General features: G+C 40.9%; 2 protein-coding genes and 3 long non-coding RNA genes across 9 annotated transcripts; 2 read left to right on the top strand and 3 right to left on the bottom strand.

Annotated features, from left to right (window-relative positions):
* Window positions 1–705: 705 nt before the first annotated feature.
* On the bottom strand, window positions 706–3,086 carry LOC135611060 (uncharacterized). The gene is made up of 3 exons (XR_010486424.1): window positions 2,695–3,086; window positions 1,316–1,445; window positions 706–1,248 (listed from the first exon to the last, which is right to left on the bottom strand). It is a non-coding gene; the product is annotated as an uncharacterized LOC135611060 (long non-coding RNA).
* Window positions 3,087–5,514: 2,428 nt separating this feature from the next.
* On the bottom strand, window positions 5,515–14,296 carry LOC135611050 (uncharacterized). Its single transcript, XM_065106312.1, has 9 exons — window positions 13,815–14,296; window positions 13,183–13,417; window positions 12,869–13,041; window positions 11,590–11,732; window positions 11,242–11,419; window positions 10,510–11,077; window positions 8,936–9,048; window positions 6,574–6,817; window positions 5,515–5,874 (listed from the first exon to the last, which is right to left on the bottom strand). The coding sequence occupies exons 1-9, from the start codon at window positions 14,003–14,005 to the stop codon at window positions 5,647–5,649; spliced, it is 2,073 nt and encodes a 690-aa protein (XP_064962384.1). The 5' UTR covers window positions 14,006–14,296; the 3' UTR covers window positions 5,515–5,646.
* A 451-nt stretch (window positions 14,297–14,747) lies between these two features.
* On the bottom strand, window positions 14,748–22,025 carry LOC135611042 (uncharacterized). Of its 5 annotated transcripts, XR_010486416.1 has the most exons (6): window positions 21,871–22,025; window positions 16,180–16,880; window positions 16,044–16,110; window positions 15,886–15,954; window positions 15,717–15,794; window positions 14,748–15,157 (listed from the first exon to the last, which is right to left on the bottom strand). It is a non-coding gene; the product is annotated as an uncharacterized LOC135611042 (long non-coding RNA). The 5 variants fall into 5 exon arrangements; XR_010486412.1 differs by lacking the exon at window positions 14,748–15,157 and having other exon boundaries at window positions 15,410–15,794; window positions 16,180–17,551; XR_010486413.1 differs by lacking the exon at window positions 14,748–15,157 and having other exon boundaries at window positions 15,410–15,794; window positions 16,180–17,499.
* A 553-nt stretch (window positions 22,026–22,578) lies between these two features.
* LOC135613763 (uncharacterized) lies at window positions 22,579–23,502 on the top strand. The gene is made up of 2 exons (XR_010487369.1): window positions 22,579–22,685; window positions 22,811–23,502. It is a non-coding gene; the product is annotated as an uncharacterized LOC135613763 (long non-coding RNA).
* Window positions 23,503–25,122: 1,620 nt separating this feature from the next.
* Window positions 25,123–26,629, top strand: LOC135613752 (transcription factor MYB78-like). Its single transcript, XM_065110795.1, has 3 exons — window positions 25,123–25,309; window positions 25,418–25,547; window positions 25,731–26,629. The coding sequence occupies exons 1-3, from the start codon at window positions 25,147–25,149 to the stop codon at window positions 26,320–26,322; spliced, it is 885 nt and encodes a 294-aa protein (XP_064966867.1). The 5' UTR covers window positions 25,123–25,146; the 3' UTR covers window positions 26,323–26,629.
* Window positions 26,630–27,336: the final 707 nt, after the last annotated feature.

The raw sequence follows: 27,336 nt of genomic DNA, 5'->3' as shown, positions 1-27,336 counted from the left end.
CGTTCAACTTTCGACAGTATTCACATGTCAATATTATTATTAAGTACGCAACCACTAAAGTTACTATTGGGATTCTAACTCAGATTATTATTGCATCTCAGTGCAGCTGCACCAACTGGACTCATAGCAGGAGTGCAATAATCCAAAACAATGAGATCAGAAATGTGATGTTGGCTATTGAAAATGACAGCGAGGGAGGGACCATCCTTTCATCAAAATTGCCCAGGTCAAACGTTCTCTTTTTCACCTTTTTTGGGCAAACCTATGTCCTGTTACACAATTTTACATATATACTTGGGGAAAATAGGAATATAATTCAGTATTTCACAGTTTTAGTTCACCTTGTCTGCAAATATATGTTCAGTTTTAGTTCACCAGGTTCATGGAAAAGTGCATGTAATATAACTTACAGCTCATGGTCCATGCCTGTGATAAACGTATCCATGCCTGTGAGCTTCTCCTGCCTCATAAAGATTGCCCCACTTACTATCAGGCCCATCTCTGTGGTGGCTTTGAGAAGATTGTACATTTATCCTTCAGCCGCGAGACTGATTTAGTTGAGAGAGAGAGAGAGAGAGAGAGAGAGAGAGAGAGAGAGAGAGAGAGTAATCATGTCTGAAACTGCTTGAACTGATTTGCAGAAAATAGATTCGGCAGGAAAAACAATGATCAACATACATATGCAGTGAGATACTGAGAGAGTAGTTACTTTCAACTAATGTCTTTGATTCAACAAAAAGATGCATGGTATTTTCTGACATGGAGAGAGGTACACTGTATCGTATTGTAGTACATGCTTCTCTGGCAGAAACATTTAGCCCCTTTCTCATCCTAAACTGCCAAGCATCAAATGAAGATTAAATGAACAGATGAGGCTTCATGAATTCTGTAGCGTATCTCCAAATGTCTTGCGGAATTCCCTACACAAAGGCAATGGTGTCTGAATCCAGACGGACATGCTGGTCATGCAGTGATCAAATGGCATCTGCAAGTAATGTCCCTTTTGGTCCGACTCCACTTCGTGATTAGTAGGCTTTCTGAACTTTCACTTTCCTGATGCTTCTGCAGAGTATGAATGACAGATTACAAACTTCCATCTTCCACAGCCAGAGCTTATCCTGAACCTGTCTCGATCGGTGCAGGTCCGGCCACAATGCCCTCGCCGATTTGATTATGATCGGAAAACCACCAGTATCATAATGCAGAGCTGGCTGGCCGGATGAAGTTCAGATTTGATGTTTGCATCCCCTGTCAGCTTGGGACATCAGATGCTAGCAAATTACCAAATATCCAGTGCTAAAGAACACCAAATTACCTTTCCTGAAAACTTGATGAGATATCTGATTGTTCCTGATTCAAATGGCTGCCAACTATGACTCATTTGTTCACCTGGTGGAAACTGAACTGGAAGGACAGTTTCCTATCAGCAAGAAGCAAGTACCTGCCTATATATTCACGGAAAGAACAACATGAGAGAGAGAGAGAGAGAGGTATGTCTTGAGTTGTCATGTGTTATGTGTTGATTAAACCAAATTTACATCAAGCTATCATCATCGAAGCCTTTCTGTATCAAATCAGTGTAAATTATAGAGTATCATGCATATTTTATGATTAGTTATTCACCTGACACCAATCTTCCGAAGCAAGTATCATTCTGTCCTTGGATGAGGATAGAGAAGAGAAGTTCAAAAGGCCCGTAATGATCAAGAACAGAAGAGACAGATGGCTGAGCCAAAAAGAAGAGATTTGGTGTTTTCGCCTTTAAAAAGGATAACAAATATGTCTAAGGGCTGGTGTTATCCAATGCGCTTTACTAATATATTATCCATGTTTTAAAATGAGATATTTGCAACAGTAAGACATTAAAGAGATTTTATATTGACTCAGCTTTTTAGATTAGATTTTACATTTCAGAATGTTTTCGAAAAAATCTTGCAAAACAATATTATTACATTTATTAATTTCAGCAAAAGAACATGAACAATTTATGATTCGCTAGAACATCCACTTGATAAATTTGGTCTGATTAAATCCATGTATTGCGGTAGAATATTCCATTTAGGCTGGCTGGCTGGCTGGCTGGCTGGCTGGCTTACCAAATTAAAAAGTTCAATTGCCAGCCTAAATGATATTATATTATGCTGTATAACTTATCACCTGATAACCAGAAGAGCATAAACAATATTATATCCGCTACCAAGCATTCCTCTGTCGACCAAGAACACTTGAACTGAAGCTGTCATCAGACGATTAGATTAGATTAGATTGGAAGCCGGGCATAATATGTCTGTGATACTAATTCCTTTTCCTTCTCCCAGGTTTCTCTAAGACCAAAACATGCAACGTAGTTTCTATCATGGAATTCACCTACTTCTCTGTGTTGCCATCTTATATCTGAACCATAACTCCTTTGTATCAAATGATACTATTACTTGGACTTCCTGAGATCTATCCTTTTGTGGTGGATTCCACATCAAAAGACCTATTAAGAATTAGCTGATCTGTCTTCTTTTCGAGCAAAAAAAATCTCTCCTTTTTCGCTTTTAGTTTGAGATAAAAAAAACTCGATAATGTTCTAAACAACAATCATTCGAGTGGATATAATCGGCTGAAATCAGCATTAAATCATTGTAGTTTCACCACTAATTTATTCGTATTGAGCCAAAATATAATGCCTAAAACTTGCGATGGTACCTGACGGATTGGAACCCATGCAAAGAGGAGGAAAGCGAGGAGGGACATATGGCGTCGCAGTACACTCCGGCAGGCTTGTCCGAGACAAGACGATAACCGGATATGGTGGTCGAAGACGATGCCGGCGGCAGAGGAGGAGAGCCCCGGACCTCCCGGCGGCCGACATCGTCACCAGGGATCCTCCGCCTATACGCCGCCGTTGATGGACAGGGGACAGACGGCGGCTAGCAATGGAGGCCGAGGAGGGTGTTTGATGCGCTCAGACGACCAAAGGGCGGTGAGCAGACTCGTCTGTCAACGTACCGCCCTCCGTAAAGCGAACAAAGAGGCCCAAAAAAATAATTTTTCCTTACCAAAACGTCCAAATTTGAGTTTCTTATTCTCACTACGGTTACCGTACTCGACGCACGCGGTACCTTTTACCTCCGTGCGTGACTAATCGTGCAATGCCGGTGAGCAGACTCTCCCGTAAACTTACCGCCCACCGGAAAGCGAGCAAAGAAGCCCAAAAATAATTTTTTCCTTTCGAAAACGTCCAAATTTGAGCGTCTTATTCTCATCGCGGTTACCATACTCGACGCACGCGATACCCTTCTACCACGTGTGTGTCTAATTGTGCAATGACGGTGACCAGACTCTCCCGTAAACTTACCGCCCTCTGGAAAGCGAGCAAAGAAGCCCAAAAATAATTTTTTTCTTACGAAAACGTCCAAATTTGAGTATCTTATTCTCACCTGTAGTTACTAACAAGAGTAACCACAGGTGAACAGACTCCACGCAGCATAGATGATCCAACAAGAGTGATTTGATTTACCGCAACCAAGAGCCCCAAAAAATAAAATTTCCCCAGCGAAATCCACCAGATGTCGGGTTCTCGATCTCCCCGATGGTGAACAGACTCCACGCAACACCGCTGATTGCCAGTAATGGCCAAGAGGTGGGGAAAGCGAGGAGAGGATGGCGCCAAGCCAGCAACCAAATACTTATCCTCGAAGACGATGTCAGCCACAGATGGGCGTGATTCCTCGGCAGACGTCGCCGGCGGGCGCTCCATGTTCTTCGATAGAGACGGGTGCGGCGGCGGCGGTGTTAGTGGGATCAGGTAGCATCTCATAGCACACCGCCTCGACGGAGCCATCCACCGATATGCCGCTTGACAAAGGAGGGGACGACGGCAAGTGGTTTTGGGTTCATTAATTAGATTCCATTAATTAAGATTATTATTTTTGTCTATAAAGTTCAAAAAAAATTACAGAATTATACTGATTCAATCGCATCAAACCATCAGCTGACAACTTGATCATTTAGTTACATCGGCTTATTTATTTGAGGCAATTAACATTTCGATGACCGAAATCCCTTCTTCTTCTCCTCCTCCTCCCATAACCTTGGAAATCTGAACAACTTTATCCATCTGAGATTCTAAGATCAAAAATTGTCATGTAAGCCATATGTAACCCAAAACAACCATCCATATTTCTCTCCATCTCTCTGAATCAGATCCACCTCCAAACTTCCCCCCCCCCCCTCCTCCTTAATCGAAGCGATGCAGCGTATGCATACATACTTACATATTTATTATATATATATATATATAAATATATATAAAAATCGCGTCCTCTTCTTCCGAGTTGTCATCTCCGTTGATTACTTCCCATATTTAAAGTCGTCATCCATCCACCTCCTCTATCTCTTTCCTAGTGACTCCGCCACCATGAGCCCGTCCGTACGAGAGATCAACGGCCCCCGCTCCGCCCCTCTCAAGATCCACAAGGACTCCCACCTCATCCACAAGTCTCCCTCGTCCTCCGCGGCCACCGGCGCCCGTTGCCAGCGCAACCATCCCGTCGTCATCTACACTCATTCGCCCAAGGTCATCCACACGCAGGCCAGCGACTTCATGGCGCTCGTCCAGAAGCTCACCGGTCGATCCCAGTCCCCCGAGGACGACAACGGAACCAACGACTCCGCTCCACCGCCGGACGTTTCACGTGAAGATGACGCCGCCGTGTCCGGTGATTCATCTTCCCGGTTCATAAGCTCCTCGTTGTCATCTGCCACGACGATGTCTTGGGCGGGGTTCGACACTGTGCCACCACCGAACCTGTCGTCGGCGGAGACACCGATGCTGTTGACGCCCGGCTTCCCGAGCGCATTCTTTGAATGCATGGATGCAAGTGGGGCAGTGTCGCCTTCTGTCGTCGAAGCGATGAGTATTGACAGCTATGGAGGGAGACGGCGTCCCCGAGAGTGAGTGAGCAATCAATAATTCTTCGTTTCTTTTCGTCCGCCGATGTTAATAAAAATGGGCTCATATGATGATCCCTTCTTGGTTACCACCCTTTGGCACGAGGACACGAGTGTTCCAATTTGGTCGCCCGCCGTTGATCTCCATCCGTTGGATTACCCCGTCGTTGTTGATGAAACCGATTACTTGTGCACCAGAACAGTAACGGGGTATATGTAGATGATATCCAAGTCGGATCACTGTGTCACTTCTCTTAATTATGTCCTGCACAATTATGATCCGCAAAATATTTCATAATTATATCATGCACAATTATGACACCCGAAACATTCTCGTGACAATGGCAGCGAACACCACCACCCACTACTACTACTACATGGTCAAAACATAATGCACATGCCACGGTGCTATTAACTTTTAGGGTAAATTCAACCCATACTTGTGCATCTAATCCTCAAGAAAAAAAACAAAGCAAAAACAAAACAGCAGAGCAGATTTTTAAGAAGCCCTGTATACTCACGGGTGCCATTTCACCAAGATCAATAAGATCAATACAGCAAATGCAAGTACACTGAAGACAATTGCTTTTACATTAATAACATTTCATTTCTTGAACAGTTGACATTTTCTGAATGACTGGGCAATGTCATCTTATTTACAACCGCAGTGAAGAAATCTACGTTCATGCAACTATGTGAACAAGATCACCTCTTCTTCTTATCCTCCTTGTCTCTTTCAAGAACAACTGGAGCTGCAGGTATGCTGAACCACCACTCTCTCAATCTTCTGGTGCATTTCTCTGTGTTCACCCTTCTCGGTGGTGAATTCCTTGTAAATATTTCCAGAAATAGCATCAAGAGAAGCAGTTTACTAGGTAGAAAAGCTATCGCCAAGGCCATCAAAACCAGCACCAGTATAATTCTATCTGTAGCCTGTTGACAACAATTGAATGGTTCAACAAGTTTGACATTCAAATGCATGGCTACATTGTAAACTGCTAACAACATAGATTAGAAACAAAAAAGACAAGCAAACATTAGGAGCTTATAAGCAAATTCACATGCTAAATCAACATGTTGCAAACCATCTTCTGTAAAATGTCACTAAATCAACATTAGGAGCTTAGAGCTGATCCAGAATTATGTAAACCATCTTCAGTACCATGTCCAACTTCTCTTGATTAATGGCAACATATGATCATCCATGTTTCTTACTTTCCATCCATTTTGCATTTCACAAGTGGTAAACACACAATCAAGTCAAATTGTGCCGATATAAACTTTTTATAGTAAGACACAAATGTCTAGTCTCATAATAAAACTCAAACAAATGATGAATCAGCCATATAAAAAAATAATTTTGATTACATAGTTGGAGTGTATCAATTGGCAGTAGTTAATAAAATAATAATAATAAACAAAAAAAATTAATCAGGTTATGATACTTAATGCACTTTAGTGACCTGACAACATACGCTTGGATCCGTTTGATTATACATTGTTGATCTCACAACACATGAAGTAACTTAAAATAACTGCACTTCACGCCACATATCTTATAGATGAATATGAAGTGTGTTAACACAAACCAACAAGAATATATGGGACAGCAACAAAGGAGAAAAATAAAACCTGGGAAGAAACAGCCAGTAATAAAGCTCGTATTTTCAAGAGAACAATATTTCCATCCTGAACTAACTCTTCAACTTTAGAGATAGCACTCTGAACTGCCAAGATCTGCTCCATTGTGTTCATAACTGGAGGAACCTTCACCTTGATCTGATTTATTGGCCTTCCTTGATTAGTAAATCGAGTAAGCAGCATGAAGATGGCAACAAAGAGAAGCACCAGAACGAGGACATAACCAAGCCATCCCCTGCACAAGTTTAGAATAAAACATAAAAACCCATCATCAATTCTTTAAGAAGAAAAAAATCAGAAAGATAAAAAAGAGAGTATACTATTAATCTGATTGAGATGTACTTTCAGTTTCGACAATCAAGGATTTTCATGAACTTTTGCACTAAATGTTATTAAAGGAGACCTAAACAACAGAGGGCACAGAAATTACAGATATGCATAGAGAACCTGAAAAACAATGCAAAGTGGATTTAATCCTAGTGTCTCCCTATCCAAAGTGCCAGGTTTGTGGTTATCGAGCCACAAGAAGAGTAAATTTTCTTGAGACATGAGGATGGTATCAAACCAGCAGGAGAACTTGGGAAGGTTCATTAAAAGGCTCCGGAATAGCTACAAGAGCATAATTCACCAGCCATTTTACAGAATAGTAAATACGCACTTAAAGTTTTGTGAGATTTTTAAATAGTATTTCTTGCTGAAATAAACAACCCACCATCACATAAAAATAACTGAGCAATTGGTGATCTAGAAACCGTCTATGGATGAGACTTGGACAAGGCTCATATGAGAAATCCTGTAGAAGCATGCTTCACTCAAAAGCTTAATTTGCACAGATCGCCGAGTCAAACCAGCTGATATAACATAGAACAAGACTCAAATCTATTCAAGTGCAAGCCTATCCTATGTAGCCACCAAGAGAGCTAGAATCTTATCACTGAATTGAAATTTGCTTCTGCGTAGCTTTAATTAGATTAAGGCATAAGCAAACAAATACAAGTTTATGGCTCCGTCTGGTTAAAGAATAAACACTTGGGTATTTACTTACCCCATAACAAAGTCTCAAATGCAGTTCCTCCTCTGGACTCACTTGGTCTTAATAGGAATATTTTTCTTTTTTCTTTAATTGATATCTTATATTTTGTATAATGATTTATAATATAATTAATTTGTTTATGCTTTTTGACATAATTTGTGTATCTACAAATCTTCTTTATTTCAATCATTAAGTATGTTGCTTAGTTTTCTTTTTCATATTTCCTCTTCTTAAATAATTCTTCATTGTTTAGTTTTAGTGAATGTTGATCAAGGACAGCAGTACCGGATGACATGGTATGCCAGTTGACCTAGCCACCGGCACTTGAAACAGGGTCAAACTAGTCGTATACTAGATGATTGGTGGAATTTGATTTGGATAAAAGACAAATTGAAACTTGAGGTCTGATGGAATTTGATTTGGATAAAAGACAAAAAAAATGCTTATTCTACCATGTTAAATGGCTAATTCGGGGCTCATTCATGCATTTGTATTGATTTATGACATAATTAATAAGAATTTATATTTTCGACACATATAGCTTAGAGTTTCTACTGATTTATAGTTTAGACATTACTTTATTCTTATTTAATTTAAATTTATAAACCTATAAAACAGAGAAAAAAAACCTGAAATAAGTTTTTTTGGGTCTGATTTTTCCAGTCATTTTCTTAAAATTCTGGTATGTTGGTACATAGGGAACCAGCCATACACACCGGTCCAACCATGAATTTAGATAGCATTCATATACCAAAACAACATTTTCATTGTTGGAACTTCTTACAAATTATCTATGTTTCTTCACATCAATTTCATATTGATGAATTTCATTTTGTTCCTTGATTATTCTGTCAACCAGGTTACAGGCTTCTTCAATAAAATGTCTCCATTATATTAAAAAAAATGTTCTAATTATCACTATTGAACAGGTTCTGAATTCAAAAATGCTCATTTATGTGATGCACTAACCATGTATGTCTTTCTTGTTTTTCCTCGTGTCTTTTTCCTCAAGAGAGTTATGTTTTAGAAAATAGGTATTCTATTTTGCAACTATTCTTGGACAAATTTGAATAGAATATTTATCACTGCCTGAGAGCAATAGCGTGATGAACATTTTACATGTATACTTCAAGAATCAAGAGACAGCACGTAATTTGTTCCATAAATCTGCAGGAAGCTTAATTTTCTAAAAATAAGAAATTAATTATCTTAATCCAAAAGTTTAAACATATAATAATGACCCTGAATCTGCAGGACAACTTCTTACCGTCTAAAATATTTAACAATATTCCAGTACAAGAAATATAAATAAAAACAAACCTGAAAATGATGAAACAAGATAAAGAACTGAATACGAGGGACTTGATGGGTTCATTCCAAGAAGCCATAGCAACAAAGAAATTTCCCAGTTGAATCATCGGTTGAAGCAGCTCCTGCAAGATTAATTCAATCAACAAGAATTAAATCAAATTGTATCTTTCTGCAAACAGAAATCCAGAGCATCCATAAATTCTACGGTCAATTGATGACACAAACTGCAATAGCCATTCGCATACTGTAGAACTAATCATCCAAAGTGTATGTATATTCACAGGGCAAATGGATCTTGCTCCAATTGTTAATAAATAAAGAAACATTAATCCTTTTCTAAGCAGAATCAACTAAGTAAGCTCTGGAGATATGAAGTCCCGTCAGAGTTTCAATGGGTAGGAGATAGCAGTAAGTGTAGAATTGGAATCTAACATAAAAAGAGTCATCAGGTATTAGTCAAATGCTTACAGATCCAAGCTGTGATTGGCTCGAGAGAATGAAAAGGCAGCAGAGAATAGAAGCAATTAATCATTTCCAAAGTCACACCCTGGATTCAACAGGAGCAAATATGCTGAGACACACTGCCTTGGAAGGAGAAAGAAACTAAAGCAGAATGTTGTCTTAAGAAGACATCTAGTTAAGGAACAAGAAGGTTTGAGAAAAGAGTTAAAAAGGAAAAGAAAACCATGAATAAGAGGGATACCTAGTGACCAATAAATCTAGAAATTCTCCTGTCATTCACCATTCTTGAAACCTCAATCTCTATATATCTTTCATTTACACAATACTTATAATTCAAACTGTCTGACTTGAAACTTCACCTCACTGACAGACATCTAGTTAAGGAACAAGAAGGTTTGAGAAAAGAGTTAAAAAGGAAAAGGAAACCATGAATAAGAGGGATAACTAGTGACCAATAAATCTAGAAATTCTCCTGTCATTCACCATTCTTGAAACCTCAATCTCTATATATCTTTCATTTACACAATACTTATAATTCAAACTGTCTGACTTGAAACTTCACCTCACTGACAGACATCTAGTTAAGGAACAAGAAGGTTTGAGAAAAGAGTTAAAAAGGAAAAGGAAACCATGAATAAGAGGGATAACTAGTGACCAATAAATCTAGAAATTCTCCTGTCATTCACCATTCTTGAAACCTCAATCTCTATATATCTTTCATTTACACAACACTTATAATTCAAACTGTCTTACTTGAAACTTCACCTCACTGACAAATTCCTGAAATCTATTATTTATGATATTATGTTGATTCATCTTTCAGTTAATTAGCATTTGCTGATATCAAATTGTATTGCTTTTGCATTATGGTTAACTGACAGCTATTCAGAACTCCAGTATCATTAAACTGTGACAGTGTCAACTACAACATATCACACATGGCTTACCTTCCAATACAATCAAGGACACTATTCAACATATTCAATTCTAAAGCAAAAGAAGTGTGATACTAAAATCTTAAAAGCACAAAAGTAGAAGTAAAAACAACTACAAGATAATTCCATGATTGTTTCACGTCATTAATTTTATCGATAAAGATAAATGTAATGCAAGCACAATACCTTCATCACTACCAAATTGGTATCGAGACCATCTACTTTAACTCCATCAACTGTAGCTTGTGCTTGCTCTACCTGTTTATAGCTATTCCTGGACTCATTGACAGCCCTTTCTAATGAAGTCATTTCCCCTACAACTATCTCACCAACAAGAAGCTTGTCATCTGCTGAGACTTGTGATACAAGACCCAGGTTTGACAAAATACCCAGAGCAGATATAGAGTACATTCCACCTCCTGAACTAAATTGGTTGGTCCGATCCAATTTCCTAGAGGCTATCATATTGGCTAGTGTTTCCAGTATTACGTCACCTCCAGGAAGCTGATCACAGAGATTAAACATCAGAAGGGTTTCGTATTTCACAGGCACCGAAGAAACTAACTCTTGAATAGCTTGCAACCGTAGAATGCCCAGTACAGCTTTTGAGAGTGTTTCTTCTTTCTCAACACCTTCTATCTCAAATTTCTGAATAAATCTATGGGCATAAAGAATTTCTCGCATTATGGCTAGCCAATAATCCCGACGAGAATGACCTGTAAGCTCGGGAAACTCCAAGATTACTGGTTCTGATCTACAAAAAGATATGGGAGGCCGTATTAATCGACAGGTCCATGGTTAATAATATCAGTTATGCTCCTAAATCCACTAAAGCCCCAGAACTAATTAAAAAAATTAAAAACATCAAGTTATTCACTATAAATTTTATACAGTAGATTGGTACATGGACTCACTTACAGTGATATTGATTTGTACATGACAGCCTTGTCAAAAAGACGTGAACCCCATGGCCCAGTCAACTCAGGCTTGATAATCTGTTTTAGATCATCTGCAAGCTCATATACCTTTGGCTTATCAGAGGTTACCAGTCGTAGTGCTTCAAAGTAGAGAGCATGGTCTGTCAATATTAATCTTCCTGCGGTTGACAAGTTAAAGAAATCAAGTAGATGTTCAGAACCATTCAAATATGAGCTTTCAGAATCTGAGGATGTGGTGATCTAAAACCATCTACTAAATTACCAATCACTTGTATGGCCTATACTTATCAAATTGCCTAAAACAAAGTGGACCATAGAAGAAGCACACCAGGCCATGTAGAAAGTCCTATGTGTTCAAGTACTGGCTGTGTGGTCAATGTTCCGTCCACTTCAAGGATCCTTTCTCCTCTATGGAGACGAAGACCCGATAGAAGAGATGACTCAGACTGAGTTTTCATCTTCTTTATTGCTCTGTAGAGTAACAAAAGGAAAACATTTAGAGAAGATACTGCTATTTTCAGTTTCTGGCACACTATAAGATATCTGAAAAAGTAAAAGGAGATGCCATACCACGTGTATACCAAAATGAACATCATCCAACCATGTAACAGAAAACACTTAAAAGTAAGCTGCTGTCCCATTTATTCAAACGTGGGCATAGCAGCATTATCTTTGGAATGATATATTGATTTGCAAAGTAATATAATCATATAGAGCTAACAAAATTCTATAACAGAAGGTATAAACAAGAGTCATTTGCCTCATGTACAACATCATCTCAACAGTTTCATGCTCTTAGGAATCCAAGATGCTACCACATCTTCCATGTCAATAAGAAGCAGCACATCATATTTCCTTGTTGGTCCAAAATAATTCACCTATTAACTTGATCCAAAAGTATCAATAAATAGGAACAGCCTATTGATGCACTGCACGCTCCACAAGATGATGCATCATTCAACCAGAAACACAATCTAAACATATATGATCCTAAAGTGGGTAACACCACTAAAAAGCCTAATAGTCTCTTCTTTTCCGGATCATGATTCTTTGAAAAAACCACCACAATATCAAGGATTATATCATCACAGATGGGTGCCACTGGCCGAGGGCTGTGACATATGTGTGTCAATCATTTAATGATCATGAAGCACCATGACAATGTGGGCACACTATGAGCAGATGCACAGTGACAAGACTAGATGAAAGCAACGTATGATGACTAAACACTTCCACAAAATCAATGAATTCTAATTTTCGTAATTTTTTTTTCTTCATAAAGAAATACACTCCATGTTAGTATACATAGTATGAGCAAGGGTGCCACCCTTGCCCTTTTTTGTCCTGGAGGGAGACAAAAGAATGTATGACTTGTAGACTACATGGGCATAGTCTTGATAACAATTAAATTGTGACCAAAGCATCAAGGGCAAAGTGGAGTTGAATAGAAATTTATCAATCATAGATACATTGAAGAAGATGGGCTACATTCAATTTTGAGTAAAGATTTTCCAATTATTAGCAGCAGCTCTCTGGTTTGGATTACAATCATAAATCACTAATAAATAAATACTCTAAAGTATTAACCAGGTTGCTGTTGGCCGTACCTGTCTAATGCGGCTAGGTACTTCTCGTAGATAGCAAAAGTAAGCCGACCGCCAGTCGAATTGGTAAGCTTATCAAAAAGATTGAAGCAAGTAATTACATCTGCGATGGTGGGGATGGCAGGTGCTATTCGAGAAAAAGCCTCCACACCTGCAGTTCTCTCCTTATCCACCATCTGTAAAGCTAAACACCGATCAACTCACAATGACTAAGGAAACCTGTTGTACAGCTTACACTACACTAATTGTTCACACCAGTATTTACGGGCATAAATGGCAAAACATGGATGGGAAAAAGATGAATGGCAGATAGAGACCTTATGTATAGGCTGGTCTGCAGCAGCAGGAGCCTCCCAAGCAAACATCATATCAAACGTCAATCGGCGAAAGGCTTTATCCGAGAGGTGGCCAGCAACTTGAGTAGAAAGTGCAAGGGTTCTAAAACAACAGTACTCCAAGAAATTCCTTGCATAACTTGAGGAATGCTTGATAGCATCAGATGCTTCCGAATCAAAATTCCGTTGAAGTTCATCCATAGTAACATCAAGAATTCTGCAGAAAGACAGAACCCCGAGCACCATCAAGAATTCCGCAAGAAGATGAAACCCTAAACATATAAACATACATATGACAACATTTGTGATGATAATCCAACTGGTACAATAGTTCTTGCACCACATCATACATTTCACTAGGAATTATATCAAGAAGCCAAAGTATAACCACTAAACAAACACATACATAACCGCTCAACAAACACATCCATTCAAAGATTAGGAGCAATACTAAACTATGAATCGTTGTTTTACTCTGCTAAAAGAGAAGATATCTTTGTATTCTCTTTCTCGAACTACATTCAGGATTGTTTCTTCTTCTTTATTGGCACTGAGATCAAATTCAAGCTGGTGCGGCTGAATTAAGGAAAGGGGTGATGAAGAGACGAACATACTGGGAACAGCGGCCGACGATGACATTAGCCACTGAGGAGAGGTCCGATATCCACTTCCTGCGTCCGGAAGGCGACCGGCCCATCTCCTCGTACTCGTCCTCGAAGGAGGCACGGCGGCTGAGAGCCCACTTGAAAGACTTCTCTCGCACGAGCCCCTCGATTAGGTCGCGTGTCTTGCTCATCATCGCCATCTCCCTTTGCCCTCCTCCTCCTCCTCCTCCTCCTCCTCGAAAGATCCGAGATCCCTCCTACGTCGAATACCAAATTCGTTCTAAGGGTTGCGATTTCTGCTTCTTGAACCCCATGTCCCCTCCGAGCGCTATGTTCGGATGCGTGGGGCGAACAATTGGGGGATTCCGCTTCTTGAACTCTCAAGAGAAGAGGGAGCAAAGCAAAGAATGCGATGTGAAGGGTAAAGAGGTGGATGCGACGCAAACGTGGGGGCGAAGGGAGTAAGTACATGGGCCTACCGAGTCGGTTCTCCGTTGTTACTCGCGAGGCGTCGGATCAGTGAGGCTCTGGGGCCTAAGGATCAATCGACTGCCTCGCCAAGCGCCTCGTTTAACCATCGGTGCTCATTTACCCGCGTTTTGGCTGTCGGAGAAGGGAGCCAGCGGGGCCCAGGACCACTCCGCTGCCTGACCAATCCCCTTGCTTACCCTCTGCATGCAGGTACGGGTGGGACAATATTACTTTTCCAAGAACATGACGAGCCTGTAACCGTCACCTCCTCCTTTTTGTCTCGATTTGCTTTATAGTCGGGGTTTTGTCGATGAGAGCCTCGTGAAATCAATGGTTGACCATCTCCGTGTCTTCATTCATGTACTAAATGCCGCTGATTATTCCGTAGGATGGAAGGATGCATGTTTTTCGCCCACCACCGCCACCGCCACCGCCACCTCTACCTCTCTCGTGACGTCCTCATGGGCCGGGCTCATTGGGGGTCATGAGTTCAACGATCCGTGACTGACAGCAACATGCAACCCGCTTCATTCGATATCTAAACGACATGCACGATAACTTGGTAATAATAATATGGGTATCATACTTGCGGTGTAATCTGAGGTGCCACCTGATCTTACAGGTATCGTCTGTTTCATGTCGAAGCAAAACTAAAGAACGGAAGAGAGAGACTACTACATGCATATACATGGCATCCAGTGAACATCCATCCTGCTAATCATGCTGTTTCTGAAATCCACCTGCGTCTCATATTTAACGATCTGGTCTTTGCTTACAACTAACTATTCCTCGGTAGAGAGAGAGAGAGAGAGAGGGTAATGACGAGAGAGGGCAAATGAATGCAGGTAGGTGGTCAGGGAAAGTTCCTTTCCTGTTGTTACCTGTTAGGAAACACAAAGAAGCACGTATTATTATTATTAGGTTTGCTCTCGAGTTACCTATTAGGTTCTCAATATTAAATCTGGAAGCCTAATGCTTCATCTCTCTTGTTTTCTTCTCTTTCGCTTAATAATAATAATAATAAACAGTAAAGTGTGGATAACACATGTTAGAATGCATCAGGATGAGACTTATGACTCGAGACCGGAACTCATGTGTACCACCTAAGCTCTAAATTGTGGCCAACTAAAGGATGTTAAGTTCACCTCAGCTAGATAATATTTATCATGGGCATTGGTCAAACAAAGAATCATCTCTTGCATCCTGTGCAGCTCTCGGATGCTCGCTCATTCGCTGTCATGTTGACAGCATAGGCTATTAGAATTCTTTGGCAGCGATGCTTTCTGGGGATTGGAAAACCGACAAAAACAAAAAAACTAGAGGCTCTGCTCCTTTCCTATCCCACGAACTGGGACTATTTCCCCATGATATGCCACTGTGTAGAATTGTTTGGGCAGCACAAGAACAAGATGAAAGGATCGTTTAATTTATTATGCTCACCCGCGATGTCAAAACGCTCTCGGTGTCGAGGCACTAGTCATAAATGAAGCTTGCAGCCGAAAGTTTAATCGAAAGAAACTGTAAAAAAAAAAAATTATTCAAGGTTTCAGAAAATGAAACAGGAAGCAGAGTGAAAACTCGGTTCTTTTAGCGTAGGAACAGATCTTACCTCGACTTGGTTCTGCAGTGACTGAACATAGTTAATGATCTCATCGAGCATTCCCGCCATGCCCATTGTCTAAAAGAATACCTCAGAGATCATCATGGCTGCAAAGCAGGAGAAATCTAATGACAAAGGCTACTACTACTAACTACCTTGTAACAGACCTTGTAACAGCCGGGAACAAGGGTCTTGTAAACATCGCATTCTTTCATTAATCTTCTCTCTTCTCACCTGAAACCATTCACAAAACCATATAAGCAACAAAGATATTCAATCAAAATGGAGTATAGCACACATTACATTCTTGTTCTTCATAGTCTTGACTTCCGTAAAGCCAGTCCATGAACGAGCTGCCGAAGAGTGATCATTGCTGGCCTCAGTCGCCTCCATGGTCCGCCTTTTTGGGTCTCCCTGACACTGCTCTGAAATAGACGCCTAGGACTGCGGCAGCACGGTGGCTATTTGGCATTCCATGGGCAACAGACCAGACGAGTGATCCGGGAAAGGCATGCAGAGGTCAGCCTGGTTGGACGAGTAAGTCTCTCGTCGGAATAGCACATCGATCCAAAGCCTGAAATCTCCATGACAGCGCCATCTACCTTCTCAAGTTGGCTCATCAATGCCAAGCTCCAATCCGTTTCCATGAAGGAGAGGAGGGGCTTTAGGCGGTTCCGACTCTCGACACACTCCTCCCCATGAGACCCCAACAAATCCAGCACGGAAAGAATGAGCAGGGAACTAATAAAGCCTCTGAAGTAGCATTTAAACCTTGTGGATTCACTCATATTTGACATCTCTACCTTGGAGTTGGACAGTCGTGGAAGGTTTTCTTCTGGAGCATGTTCTTCCCCTCCTTGCCTTCCTCTCGAAGATCAAGGAAATAGATTTTACTTCCTCACCATAATGATGGTTCTCCACAACAGAATTAAGAGCCCATTATTCTGCATCCAGCAGCTTTAGCCACAGTGCGGATATGATGATCCATTTTTCCGTCACTGTCACTGCAAAAAAGAATAGAATCCTACTGTTTAACTTAATGAGTAAACTGCGTTTATCCACACATCATCTACCAATCCATAACACAGTACAAGGATTGTTCCAATCAAGTAATCTTAGTTGCAGGCCGACTCACAAATAAAAGAACTATATCAAACATTTGCTCTCTAGATCTAGGACGCCTCTGCCGGTTTAAATCTAGCCATCCATCTCCCCATAAAGTTAACAAAAATTTGATCCAGGCGATGAATAATAACGTTTAATGTTTCATTTAGGCCAGAAAATTTAAGGATGGCCGATGGGCACCATACAAGCTCTTATTATTCAAACACGATGACTCCACTCAGTTTGAGATCAACAAAGCAGAGACTATTTTTACATCCTTCACAATCTTCTTAATACGGTCTCAATAAGGATTCTTAGTTGTTGAATTTGATACTAATGCAAAAAGGCTCTCTGTTATAACTGAATATCACCATCATTTCTATAATTTTCAGGCATCGAACTGATAGGTCAACGTCATATCCCAACCAATAGGATTGACAGGTTCGTAGGACTTGCAAGCACTTGTTCTTGTCATGCCTGAGCATTGAATGGCACATGAATTTGGACTGTAAGCTTCATCTGAATAGCTCCACATTAGGCACTTCTCAGTTTATAAACATATAAACTCAATCTGCTAATTTTAAAACTCATAAGGAAAAAATGTAGGCCAGATTTACTCTCAGAATACTAGAGTTAGAAAGCATGCATCATTAAATGGTTTTGAAATGAAAAAGATATGGTTAAGGCATATTAAAAGAAAGACTTACTGGCAATTTGATGACAGTCGACCACTGAGTTTTAACAACTCTCGGCCACAAAACATATGCTTAAAGAAGGCCAGATAATTACAGAAACCAAACGAGTTGAAAGCAAAATCATACTGAAAATGGGCACCTTGTTTTAAATACTAAACCTAACTTGAGAAAATAAGTTGCCTTAAATTCCAGCTCATTAAGTTTCACATGATCAATTGAACTGAATGGGAAACAAGCCAAGATTAGTCAATTCTAAGGAAATGAAAAAACAAAATTCACAAGGACCTCATAAGGCATCCTTATACAAAACTACATCACAAAGAAATGAATATTATATATATATATATATATATATATATATATATATATATATATATATGATACGATATGATATGATATGATATGATATGTTGAAGTGGAAAAATCTTGGTATCAGGCTTGAGATGAATGATCTCCAAGTATTGGCAATGCAGATCTAGTTTCCTTTTTAGAAATGAAAACATCTAGTTATGTAATACAACAGAGTCTAAAGCTATGTGATACAAACTAAATGACTCCTTTTCGCTCTGGCTGAAGTATGAGTACCAAGGTCTAAAGCTAAGAAAAAACCTCAGCATTCCAACCCCATGACCTCTTCAGTAGTTATCTGTAAAATGTGAAGCACAAGTCCATGATGAATGCCAGCTAAAGTAGCTAAAATGAGCCACCCACCTTTCTGCTGATATAGGCATAACAAACACCAAAATAGCCAATGAGAACAGGCTTCAAATATGGTATTATATTCTCTCATCTTCCACCTAAACTTTCTAATCTAGTGCCAAAGTTCCATTGCCAGCATCTCCATCAGTAGTTAGGCCAAACTGTGTGTTGCTTGTAAACAAATCGAGGAATGGTTGCAACTGGCATCATACTAACTATTAGTTGGTGAATTTAAGAAATGATATTGCCAAGTGGCAACCTAACATCCATTTAATAAGTATGGAGGCATATAAATCACAATGAAAGACCTTCAGCTTCCAAAAAGGTGATTTCCTTCAGGATTCGAACAATGCTAAAAAATGTTTAAATTTCAGAGAGGGGATATATATACCGTGAAGGCAATCAAGTTGTCAATTGGCTAGCAAATCATGCTAGAATGTACCTAACTTCAGCGTTTTGGAGAGCAGAGTGGTCCTATAGTCTTTCTTCTCTCATTGCCTCTGATCTAAGGGGTGTTATTTTGTACTCATGCGGTTGAGTAATTGATTTTTCTTTCAGAAAAAAAATGTTCAAATTTTCAATATTGTACTAGAAAATTTTCATTTGGAATTGCAAATATTTGTACTAGAAAGATATTGAATAAATTATCCAAGTCATTCTAATAATAAAAAGTTGTTGTTGATAATAAACTGCCTAGCTATTCACAACTGGAAATGAAAACTTTAGTTCTGTTCGATCTTCCCCATATATCTAAAAGCGGTATTGCTTATTTACAGTCTAGGAAAGAACAAAGAACAATGCAAGTCTGCAAATTTAATGAACTTAATATTGTACAGCTGCAAGAATATTGGTCTACCAAACATATGGAATTGATGAGTGCAAAGTTTCCACTTAATGACCTGTGATGATTTTCCATAACCTTTATTGCCCCTGCAGCCACCATACAGGAAAGCAAAATCATCTTCATTACAAAAACTAAGCCATTAACTTTATGAGGCTAAAACCATGTGATCCAAAATGTTTCCACTCAACCAAGTGGTTGGGAGTCCATCTTACCTCATTTATCATCATAATTATTCTGGGACTATTTGGTGTGCCAGTAAAGAAGTCATAGATACTTCCAAGTAACACTTGGTATGACAAAAGTCATAGATACCTCAAGTAAGGTCTTGGTATTAGAGACCTTAGCGTGGCTCAGAAAACCATATGTGCTAAACGCCCCAGGAAAACCATCTTTGGGTTTGGATTCTTAAAGCTAAATATGACGGGTTAAAACCTTGGAGTTCTGAAAGATTGTACAACTGTTCCTGGAATTAGAGGAATCTGTGTCGTCTGATGAGGGATACGGAGGATGGGTTTAAGAAGTATATTGGCTCGAGTGTGGGTAGTCACCATTGGAATGAGGCTTGGGTGGGTACCATCCCATTTAGCCACTGGCCTACGCTGGTTTACATCAATTGTTTTAATGATTTTGATTCAGTTTCTAATTCATTATCTCGAATGACTGAAATGTTACCCCGCTGAATTCATGTTTTCATCCTTGTTTAATGAGTAGGATCTGAAGGAAACATTTGGCTAGGAACCCCAGTGATGACTGCTGGGTTTGGGCCTCCACTCCGGATGGCTGTGTCACTGCCAAAAGTGCATATCATTCATTGAGAGGAAGGTCTCAGCCTAGTAATCTCAATACTGGTCCAGTTGGACGACATTGCGGAACATGAAAGTTTATCCTAAAGTTCAAATTTTCCGATGGAAGATTAGGTGGAACAAATTGCCTGCTTCTGATTACATTGCTGGTATCATTCACTCACAAATTCTGTTGTGTCCTGTGTGCAAAAATGTGCTTCAGAATCTGCTAGGCATGATATGTTTCAATGCAGAACTGCTTCTCTGCTTTGGGCAAAACTGGTTGAGCGTTTCCAGGTTGATGTAGTGAGTTTGAGCAATGGTACACTGGATGCTGGTTGGAGGCGAAACAAAGGGATGCTAACATTAGCGAGGATGTGTTTTTAGCGCTGATTTGGAACACCTAATGGCAACTTTGGACAAACATGAATGACATTCACCTATCGCAACCATCAGACGAGTGTGGAAACCCTCTTCACGAAGGTGGCAGCGACCATTGATGACTGCTTGAGGGTTCTCCTGAAACTTGATGGGACTCCTAGCCAAAGGCCCAAGGGAAACTTACCACTAATAGAGGATTACAGATTCAGCATGGAGTGTGATGGGTCATTTAATGGTGATATGTTTTTGCAAGGGCTGGATTCATATCAAGGATGGATGGGGGCACTTAGTGGCAGCTGGGCATGCAGTTTGCGAGGTGGAAAGGGCTGTGTGTGGAAGGCAAGGCCATTGTACTGGCTCTGGAGAGGATGCAAGCCGAAGGATGGAGCGATGCTCGGGTGCAGTCTGACCCTAAAGAACGGATTGACTATATCAACAATTGATCCCAGGTACCTTGGTACCTAAGGACCCTTCATAGGGACATTTTGAGTTTGTCTAGTGAAAACATGTTAAAGGGTTTGTACACATTAGGCGTGATATGAAGTGAGGTGCCCACAGGAGGTTAGCTAACCAGGGAAGAGCCCAAGGAGTTGTGCAATCCTGGGGTGGAAGTTTTGGTTGGGGTTCTATGCCTCACTTTTTTTTGTAGCTGATGGCTAATCTATAGAAGTTCTTTCTTTTTTCAAAAAAAGAAACAAATGAGATGCACAGTTTGTATCGAATATATAGCATACTGCTTACTGATATATAATCTAGATGAAACATTTGTAAGAAAGCAATCTAGTTGATAAGTAATAGAATAAAGTCAACTATGTGTTGTACAGCCAATGAATTTAACAGTAGCCTAGTTTGTATCACTTGGTATGACAGATATATAATGAGATGCATAGCTTGTATCAAAAATGTAGCATACTGCTTACTGATATAATCTAGATGAAACATTTGTAAGAAAGCAATCTAGTTGACAAGTAATAAGAACAAAGTCAACTATGCGATGTACAGCCAATGAATTTAACATTACCCTAACATCATTAGATCCTTTTGGAAATTTATTTGGTATTGCAGCAAATTTCAATCAGTCGATTCCTCTTATCTTTGGAACTCATGCTACATTACAATTTCTTCTTGAACTTGTCAGTGCTTTCCAGCGACAAGACTCGATCACATCTTCAAAGTTAAGACAAATCCCACCTTTTTATTACCATGAAGAGAGAAATCCAAAGCTGGTCAAAATGCGAACACAACTACTGATCACCAGACTAGTCCCACGATTTCAGAATTAAACAACTCCGACGCACCCAACATCGTCGATCTTCCGATCATGCTTTCCTCCTCCTTCTTACCAAGACAAGCAATCACTACACGTCGCCAAAACCTCAGTTTGACGACAACCACTCCCATCACATCCCAGACCGAATGATTTCAAGAATCGCCCACAACAGAAGACATAACGAAGATATAGACCTAACGGGAGAAGATAAAGGATAACCTGAACAAAGACGCCGAGGGGGCAGCAATGGTAACCCACCCTAGCGAGGGGAAAGAAAGGAGGGCGGGCACTGACGCGGAGCTCAGCGCCAACAGAGACGGCACTCCGCTTCCGTCGCGTGCGAACGATGACGGGGCTCGGTCTTGTAAACTGACTCACGTGATACGCACCCATCCGGCCCAACAATTAAATTTATTGGGCCCAATGGGCTCCTATAGTTAGTTACTTGGTAGCTCCAAGCGAGAAGGTTATATTGATTAAAGTAATAATCTTGATGTATTAATATCCTCAGTGCTACCATTAATCGCATGCTTAAGTTATTGATTGAGAAGGTTATATCTGGCACTTTAGTCTTTTTCTTTTCTGAGTGTTGCTTGTATGGATGAGAGTTAACAATTTTGGAATCACAAACGAAGCAGTCTATTAATGCATTATCAAATCATGGATCTGTTGACTGTTGACTGTTGACTGCTTTCATTTCAAAAGGAACATGCTAATGACCGTGTGGAAACCATGATCTTCTTTCTGCTCATGTGCATGCACCACCAACTGGGTGATGAGAATCACATTTAAACAAATGAAGGTTGTTCACATTGACGTCTTTTGGTGATTATTTTAGGGTATGGATAAGGAGATGATGGCTCGAGTGCCTGTCTATAAAGCCAGCCTATGGGTTAATGATCCCAGCCAAGGCATTGGCACAAAGGATTTACTCTTAGCTCTCTTTTCTCGTCAGTCCTCCTTCTTCTAGAGCTGGTTTCGTTCGGCAAAAAAGAATATGGACCGGTGGGGATCAAACTCGTGGTCTCCATAATGTAAAGTCGATGCTCTTTACATTCCCTAGTCAAACAAGTTTCTTAAGCTTTGTTCTCCTCCGCATATGATCCTGTGTTTTCCTCTCAGCGAGAGATTTTTTATGGTCATGGATTCTTGCTTCTAGATTCAGAATTTTGTGGCATCAGAGGCAAGAAATTACTGCTGGATTTTGCGGCAGCGATGAGCAAAAGGCATGAAGAAAAAGTTGGAAGTTTAGATAATAGCATGACAACAAACACGTAGGAGATGCAATACCACAAGCTTTTCGCAACCAATGATTCGATATTATCCGTCAAGTGAATTAGATTTTAACTGGTTTTTTCTCTGTATAATGCTTGATATAATCTTGTTCTGTCAATACACCAGAGGCTCCTATCGATGCCAAGTCTTTATAAGCAAAAACGCTTTGTTTTCATGGCTTGGACTGTGATGCCAAGAGCGAGTGACCCTCCGAACATCCAGCCTTCTTTTTATGATGAAGCTTGACAAAGCCACCATCGATGCTCATTTTGAGTAGGTTATCCATGAGACCCCACCCCGCGATAAAGCAATTCGAGACTAAAAATAGAAACTGTGGTGGGACTAAGAAGAAGATGACAACCAAAGCAAACAGGCAATGAGTGTTGATAGTTCGACAGACTCTCCTGACCTTTAATTTCATGAGAAGCAAGTCCAAGTGTCGAGCAAATTGCTGTTTCTGATGGCCATGATCTCCACCGGTAGAAGATTTGATTGCACAGTCTTCTCGCGGTGCAAAATTTCCCTCGGAATAAATCATGTTCCTGAATCCAAGAACAGTGGAAGATTGCTTCTTTCTGTTTGCTGCATCACATGTAATGTTTCCTCTTGATCACGATGAGCCGCGGCCATCGGGTGTAGTCTTCGATCGGTATCCGTCCTTGGGATTGAAAACGTTATTTCCTCAAACGATTTTCACATAACATCAAAACTTTAAGAAATAATTGCATAAAAATGACCATGAAAAATCACATAACATCGGTGTCCGTCCTTGGCATTGTCAGCATCAAACTCGAGGAAGCTTACCCAAAGATCGACACTCGGACATTTTGCATGCAGAATTATCACTACACAGAGAGAGAAAGAGAGAGAGAGAGAGAGAGAGGATGACGACCGGTAGACAAAAGATGCTTCCAACTTGGTAATCTACTCGAGACTGGCATTTTCTATTACCGAGGTTAGAACAACTTGAATTAGATATATATATATATATATACACACACAAGGTAAAAATGTATATTTTTTGACTTGATGCATCCACTGTGCCATACAGAAAATACTGTATGTATTCTTCTCATCCGTGGACCGTGCAAGGTAGAGGAGAGTAGACTGGTAGGTGAAGCCTATGAGAGAGTGGAAACCTACATCACTTTCTCCACTTGGGATAGAAAGTGGTTGGAGTGGTTCTACCCATAGGAGCTCCAAATTGTTTCTCCTCTAGGTTTTTATTAGTTGTCGAATGATAGAGTGCATATGGTATGCTTAAGATGCAAGGCCAATAATATGTATGGGCTTGTGGTCCGGAGAAAACTACACGATCATAAACAATGCTGCTTCTGATGCAAGGGAATGGAGGCATAGGTGATAGCTTATGCACAGTGATCGTTCACCGGCCTGCGCTGAGTTAAACAACGAAGAGGGTTCAGTTTCCTAACGTAAAGCCAAAGAAACTGTGTAAAATGTCCTTTCCCGACACCTGCGCACGTTGTGGAACAAAACACCTATGGAGGATGGGAAACCTCACGGTTAACTTGGCCATCGCGACGAGCACGATTTGCAGCAGGAAAGTGCCAGATGCTCGCTTTGTGAAGACCGGTGCAGAGCCGTGCGATGCATCCTTCGACTCGGATGGCACCGGGAATGTTTCACGTCTCATCCAAAGCAGAGACTCGTTCCTGCCGGACAATTCAGGCTCTCACACCTTCATGTCCCTGTCGCCAAAATGGAAGGCATTTGTTTCTCTTTTCTTGCACGGGGGAGACATCCTCGACAAGAGACGTTCTTAAGATTCCAGCAGCCTAACCGCCCTTAATCTCTTTCGCTCTCTAAAAGAAATCCAAGTTCGACAGTATAAATCAACCACCGCTGTGATCTATTGTTTGGTCAGACACGTTTATCGCAGAGAGAATCCAGAGTTCCCACAGAAATTGACTCACATGATCTCCACGGAGCTCACTTTCCATTTTCGTTTTTTTTCCCATCCACTGTAAACCTCAAAAGTATATGACTAGAGAGGGAGGGAGTGAGCCTCCAAATATTCCCTTTATAATTGCCACAAGTCACAGAGAAAAGAGGTTTACTGTTCAAATCCCATTCCATTCATTATATGTAGGCTTTGACTCTTCTCGGCATGGTGATCTATATAACATGGAACCTCAGCCCTCTTCTCCGTGTAGCTTCCCCGAGGCTCCCTACAGAAAGAAGCTTGGTCAGGAGGCAACAATGTCTGAGAAAAGAGCATCATCATCATCATCATCATACGACAGAATCGAGCTGGGAATGGAGCTAAGGCGAGGGCCATGGACTCTAGAGGAGGACACCCTCCTCATCCACTACATTGCTTGCCATGGCGAAGGTCGCTGGAATCTCTTAGCTAGATGCTCAGGTAGCTGATGTGACTCCGATAAAGGCTACTCTTTGTTCCAATTCCTTTCTTGATGTTTGCGATTTGCTCCTAATCCGTAGCCTCCAAATCTTTTCTGCCAATTCATAGGCTTGAGGAGAACCGGTAAGAGTTGTCGGCTGAGGTGGTTGAATTACCTGAAGCCGGACATAAAGCGAGGCAATATCTCCCCCGAAGAACAGCTCCTCATCATTGAGCTCCATGCCAAGTGGGGAAACAGGTTTTATATCCACATATGTATATATACATATACATATAAATATGTACATCACTGGTGATTTTGCATGATTTCATGAGATCATATCATACTGCATTAACGTTTCATCACGCCAATCTCTCTTTTACTTGATGCATCACTCTGTCTAGGGTTTTGATGGCCAGGATCCATGATATGTGTGCGTAGGTGGTCTAGGATTGCACAGCATCTACCAGGGAGAACAGACAATGAGATAAAGAACTACTGGAGGACTCGAGTGCAGAAGCAGGCGAGGCAGCTCAAGATCGACGCCGACAGCACGACGTTCCGAGATGCCGTGCGCTGCTACTTGATGCCGAGGTTGCTCGAGAGGACGGGCTCCTCCCAAGCCGCGCCATCATCTATGGATGCCGTTAGCATCTCTGCAGCAACGACAGCAGCGGCCGACCAAGCCCAGCAAGCTTCTCTCCATGACATCTCCGATGCCAGCATGCGATACTACGAGCCACCGGGACCGGAGATTCGCAGCCCGAGCAGCTCGCCGTGCTCCACAGTGCTCCCTCGACTCCCAGACACCGTGGCCGAGGCGGATGTCGTAACCTTCGACCCATTCTCTAGTGGCTACTCTATGAACGACGCCTACGACCTCGACACCTGGGACATAGCTTTGATGTCAGCATCATTGCCTAGCTATGCAGTCTCCGATTACACGGTATGTAACAATAATTGCGGCAGAAACACCGGAGATAGCTTGTGGAGCATGGATGAGTTACATGATATGCTTAAAAAGCTTACCTGAGTGAGCAGAATCCAAAGTTTTGTTTCAGTGAGACCCCTTGAAGAAAAGAATACAACAAGCTTAAAGGTGTATGGTGTAAGAAGTCCGTTAATTCCCGTGCTGGAACGGGAGACCTCGAGTCCTTTTGTTTTCCATGTGACTGATCTCTTGGGTAAAGCTTATCAGCTCTTTTGCAATGGAAGAGAAGAATAAGGCTTCCTCGAGTCCTTTTGAGATTGTTTTTGGCCGTTTTAGATTGGTCTGCTACATGTCGGAGGTAAAGATAACGAGTCCCACTCGAGTGAGTTCCACTGTCGACCGTAGCAAGGGATCAAGGAATAATAATACTTTTAAGCAACCACATTGAAAGTTTATTTCTCATTCAAATAATTAATTGATTATTCCTATATACTCATAACTTTATTAATATTATTATGATATTATTATCGACCATCAGTGCCTTTTATTTTTTTTTATAACCCAAAAATGCCCTTGATAGAATAAACCCACAGGGGGCGGATCGACAAGAGAACAGCTCTCTCTCTCTCTCTCTCTCAAGTACTTCACTCTCCAAAGGTCAGATTCCAAAGTGGCTTTACAACGATTCTTTGCAGAAAAAAGGAGAGAGAGAGAGAGGGTTATATGTGTGCCTCCCAATCAAATCAAGCTTTGGGATGTCAGAGAGAGAGAGCGAGAGAAAGAGAGAGAGAGAGACCCGTGACGGGACTCAAGTCCCAGGATGGGCCACATCATTCAGGGATGTGTATTCACTCACTGCCAACCCGAATAAACTCCACTGTAGCAGCATTAGTTTCACCTCCATTGGTGGAGCAAACCCCTGCTGCAACAAGCAGAGGGATTTGGCTACAGTGTCAGTGAGTGTATCGTATCCCCTACGTTTCCATCACGATGTTTTCCCTACGTTTCTTCCGCTGGTGTCAGACAGTCTCTCTCTCATTCGGTAAAGCTCTCGAGCGGGCAAACACGTCATCACCACATTGTATTGTGCTCCAATACGTCCCTTTCGAATCAGCA

This window comes from Musa acuminata, chromosome BXJ1-2 (assembly GCF_036884655.1).
Source record: "Musa acuminata AAA Group cultivar baxijiao chromosome BXJ1-2, Cavendish_Baxijiao_AAA, whole genome shotgun sequence".
Taxonomy (NCBI): Eukaryota; Viridiplantae; Streptophyta; class Magnoliopsida; order Zingiberales; family Musaceae; genus Musa; species Musa acuminata.
Note: the sequence above shows the minus strand (reverse complement) of the source record. Positions and strands in the feature narration are given on the sequence as shown.

Coding starts and splice junctions, on each gene's coding strand:
- LOC135611050 (XM_065106312.1), bottom strand. CDS start 14,005: ATGGCGATGATGAGCAAGACACGCGACCTAATCGAGGGGCTCGTGCGA. Junction 13,042..13,182: donor CAGACCAGCCTATACATAAG/GTCTCTATCTGC, acceptor TTAGCTTTACAG/ATGGTGGATAAGGAGAGAAC. Junction 9,049..10,509: donor CCAATTTGGTAGTGATGAAG/GTATTGTGCTTG, acceptor TTAATCTTGCAG/GAGCTGCTTCAACCGATGAT.
- LOC135613752 (XM_065110795.1), top strand. CDS start 25,147: ATGTCTGAGAAAAGAGCATCATCATCATCATCATCATACGACAGAATC. Junction 25,310..25,417: donor TCTCTTAGCTAGATGCTCAG/GTAGCTGATGTG, acceptor GCCAATTCATAG/GCTTGAGGAGAACCGGTAAG. Junction 25,548..25,730: donor CATGCCAAGTGGGGAAACAG/GTTTTATATCCA, acceptor ATGTGTGCGTAG/GTGGTCTAGGATTGCACAGC.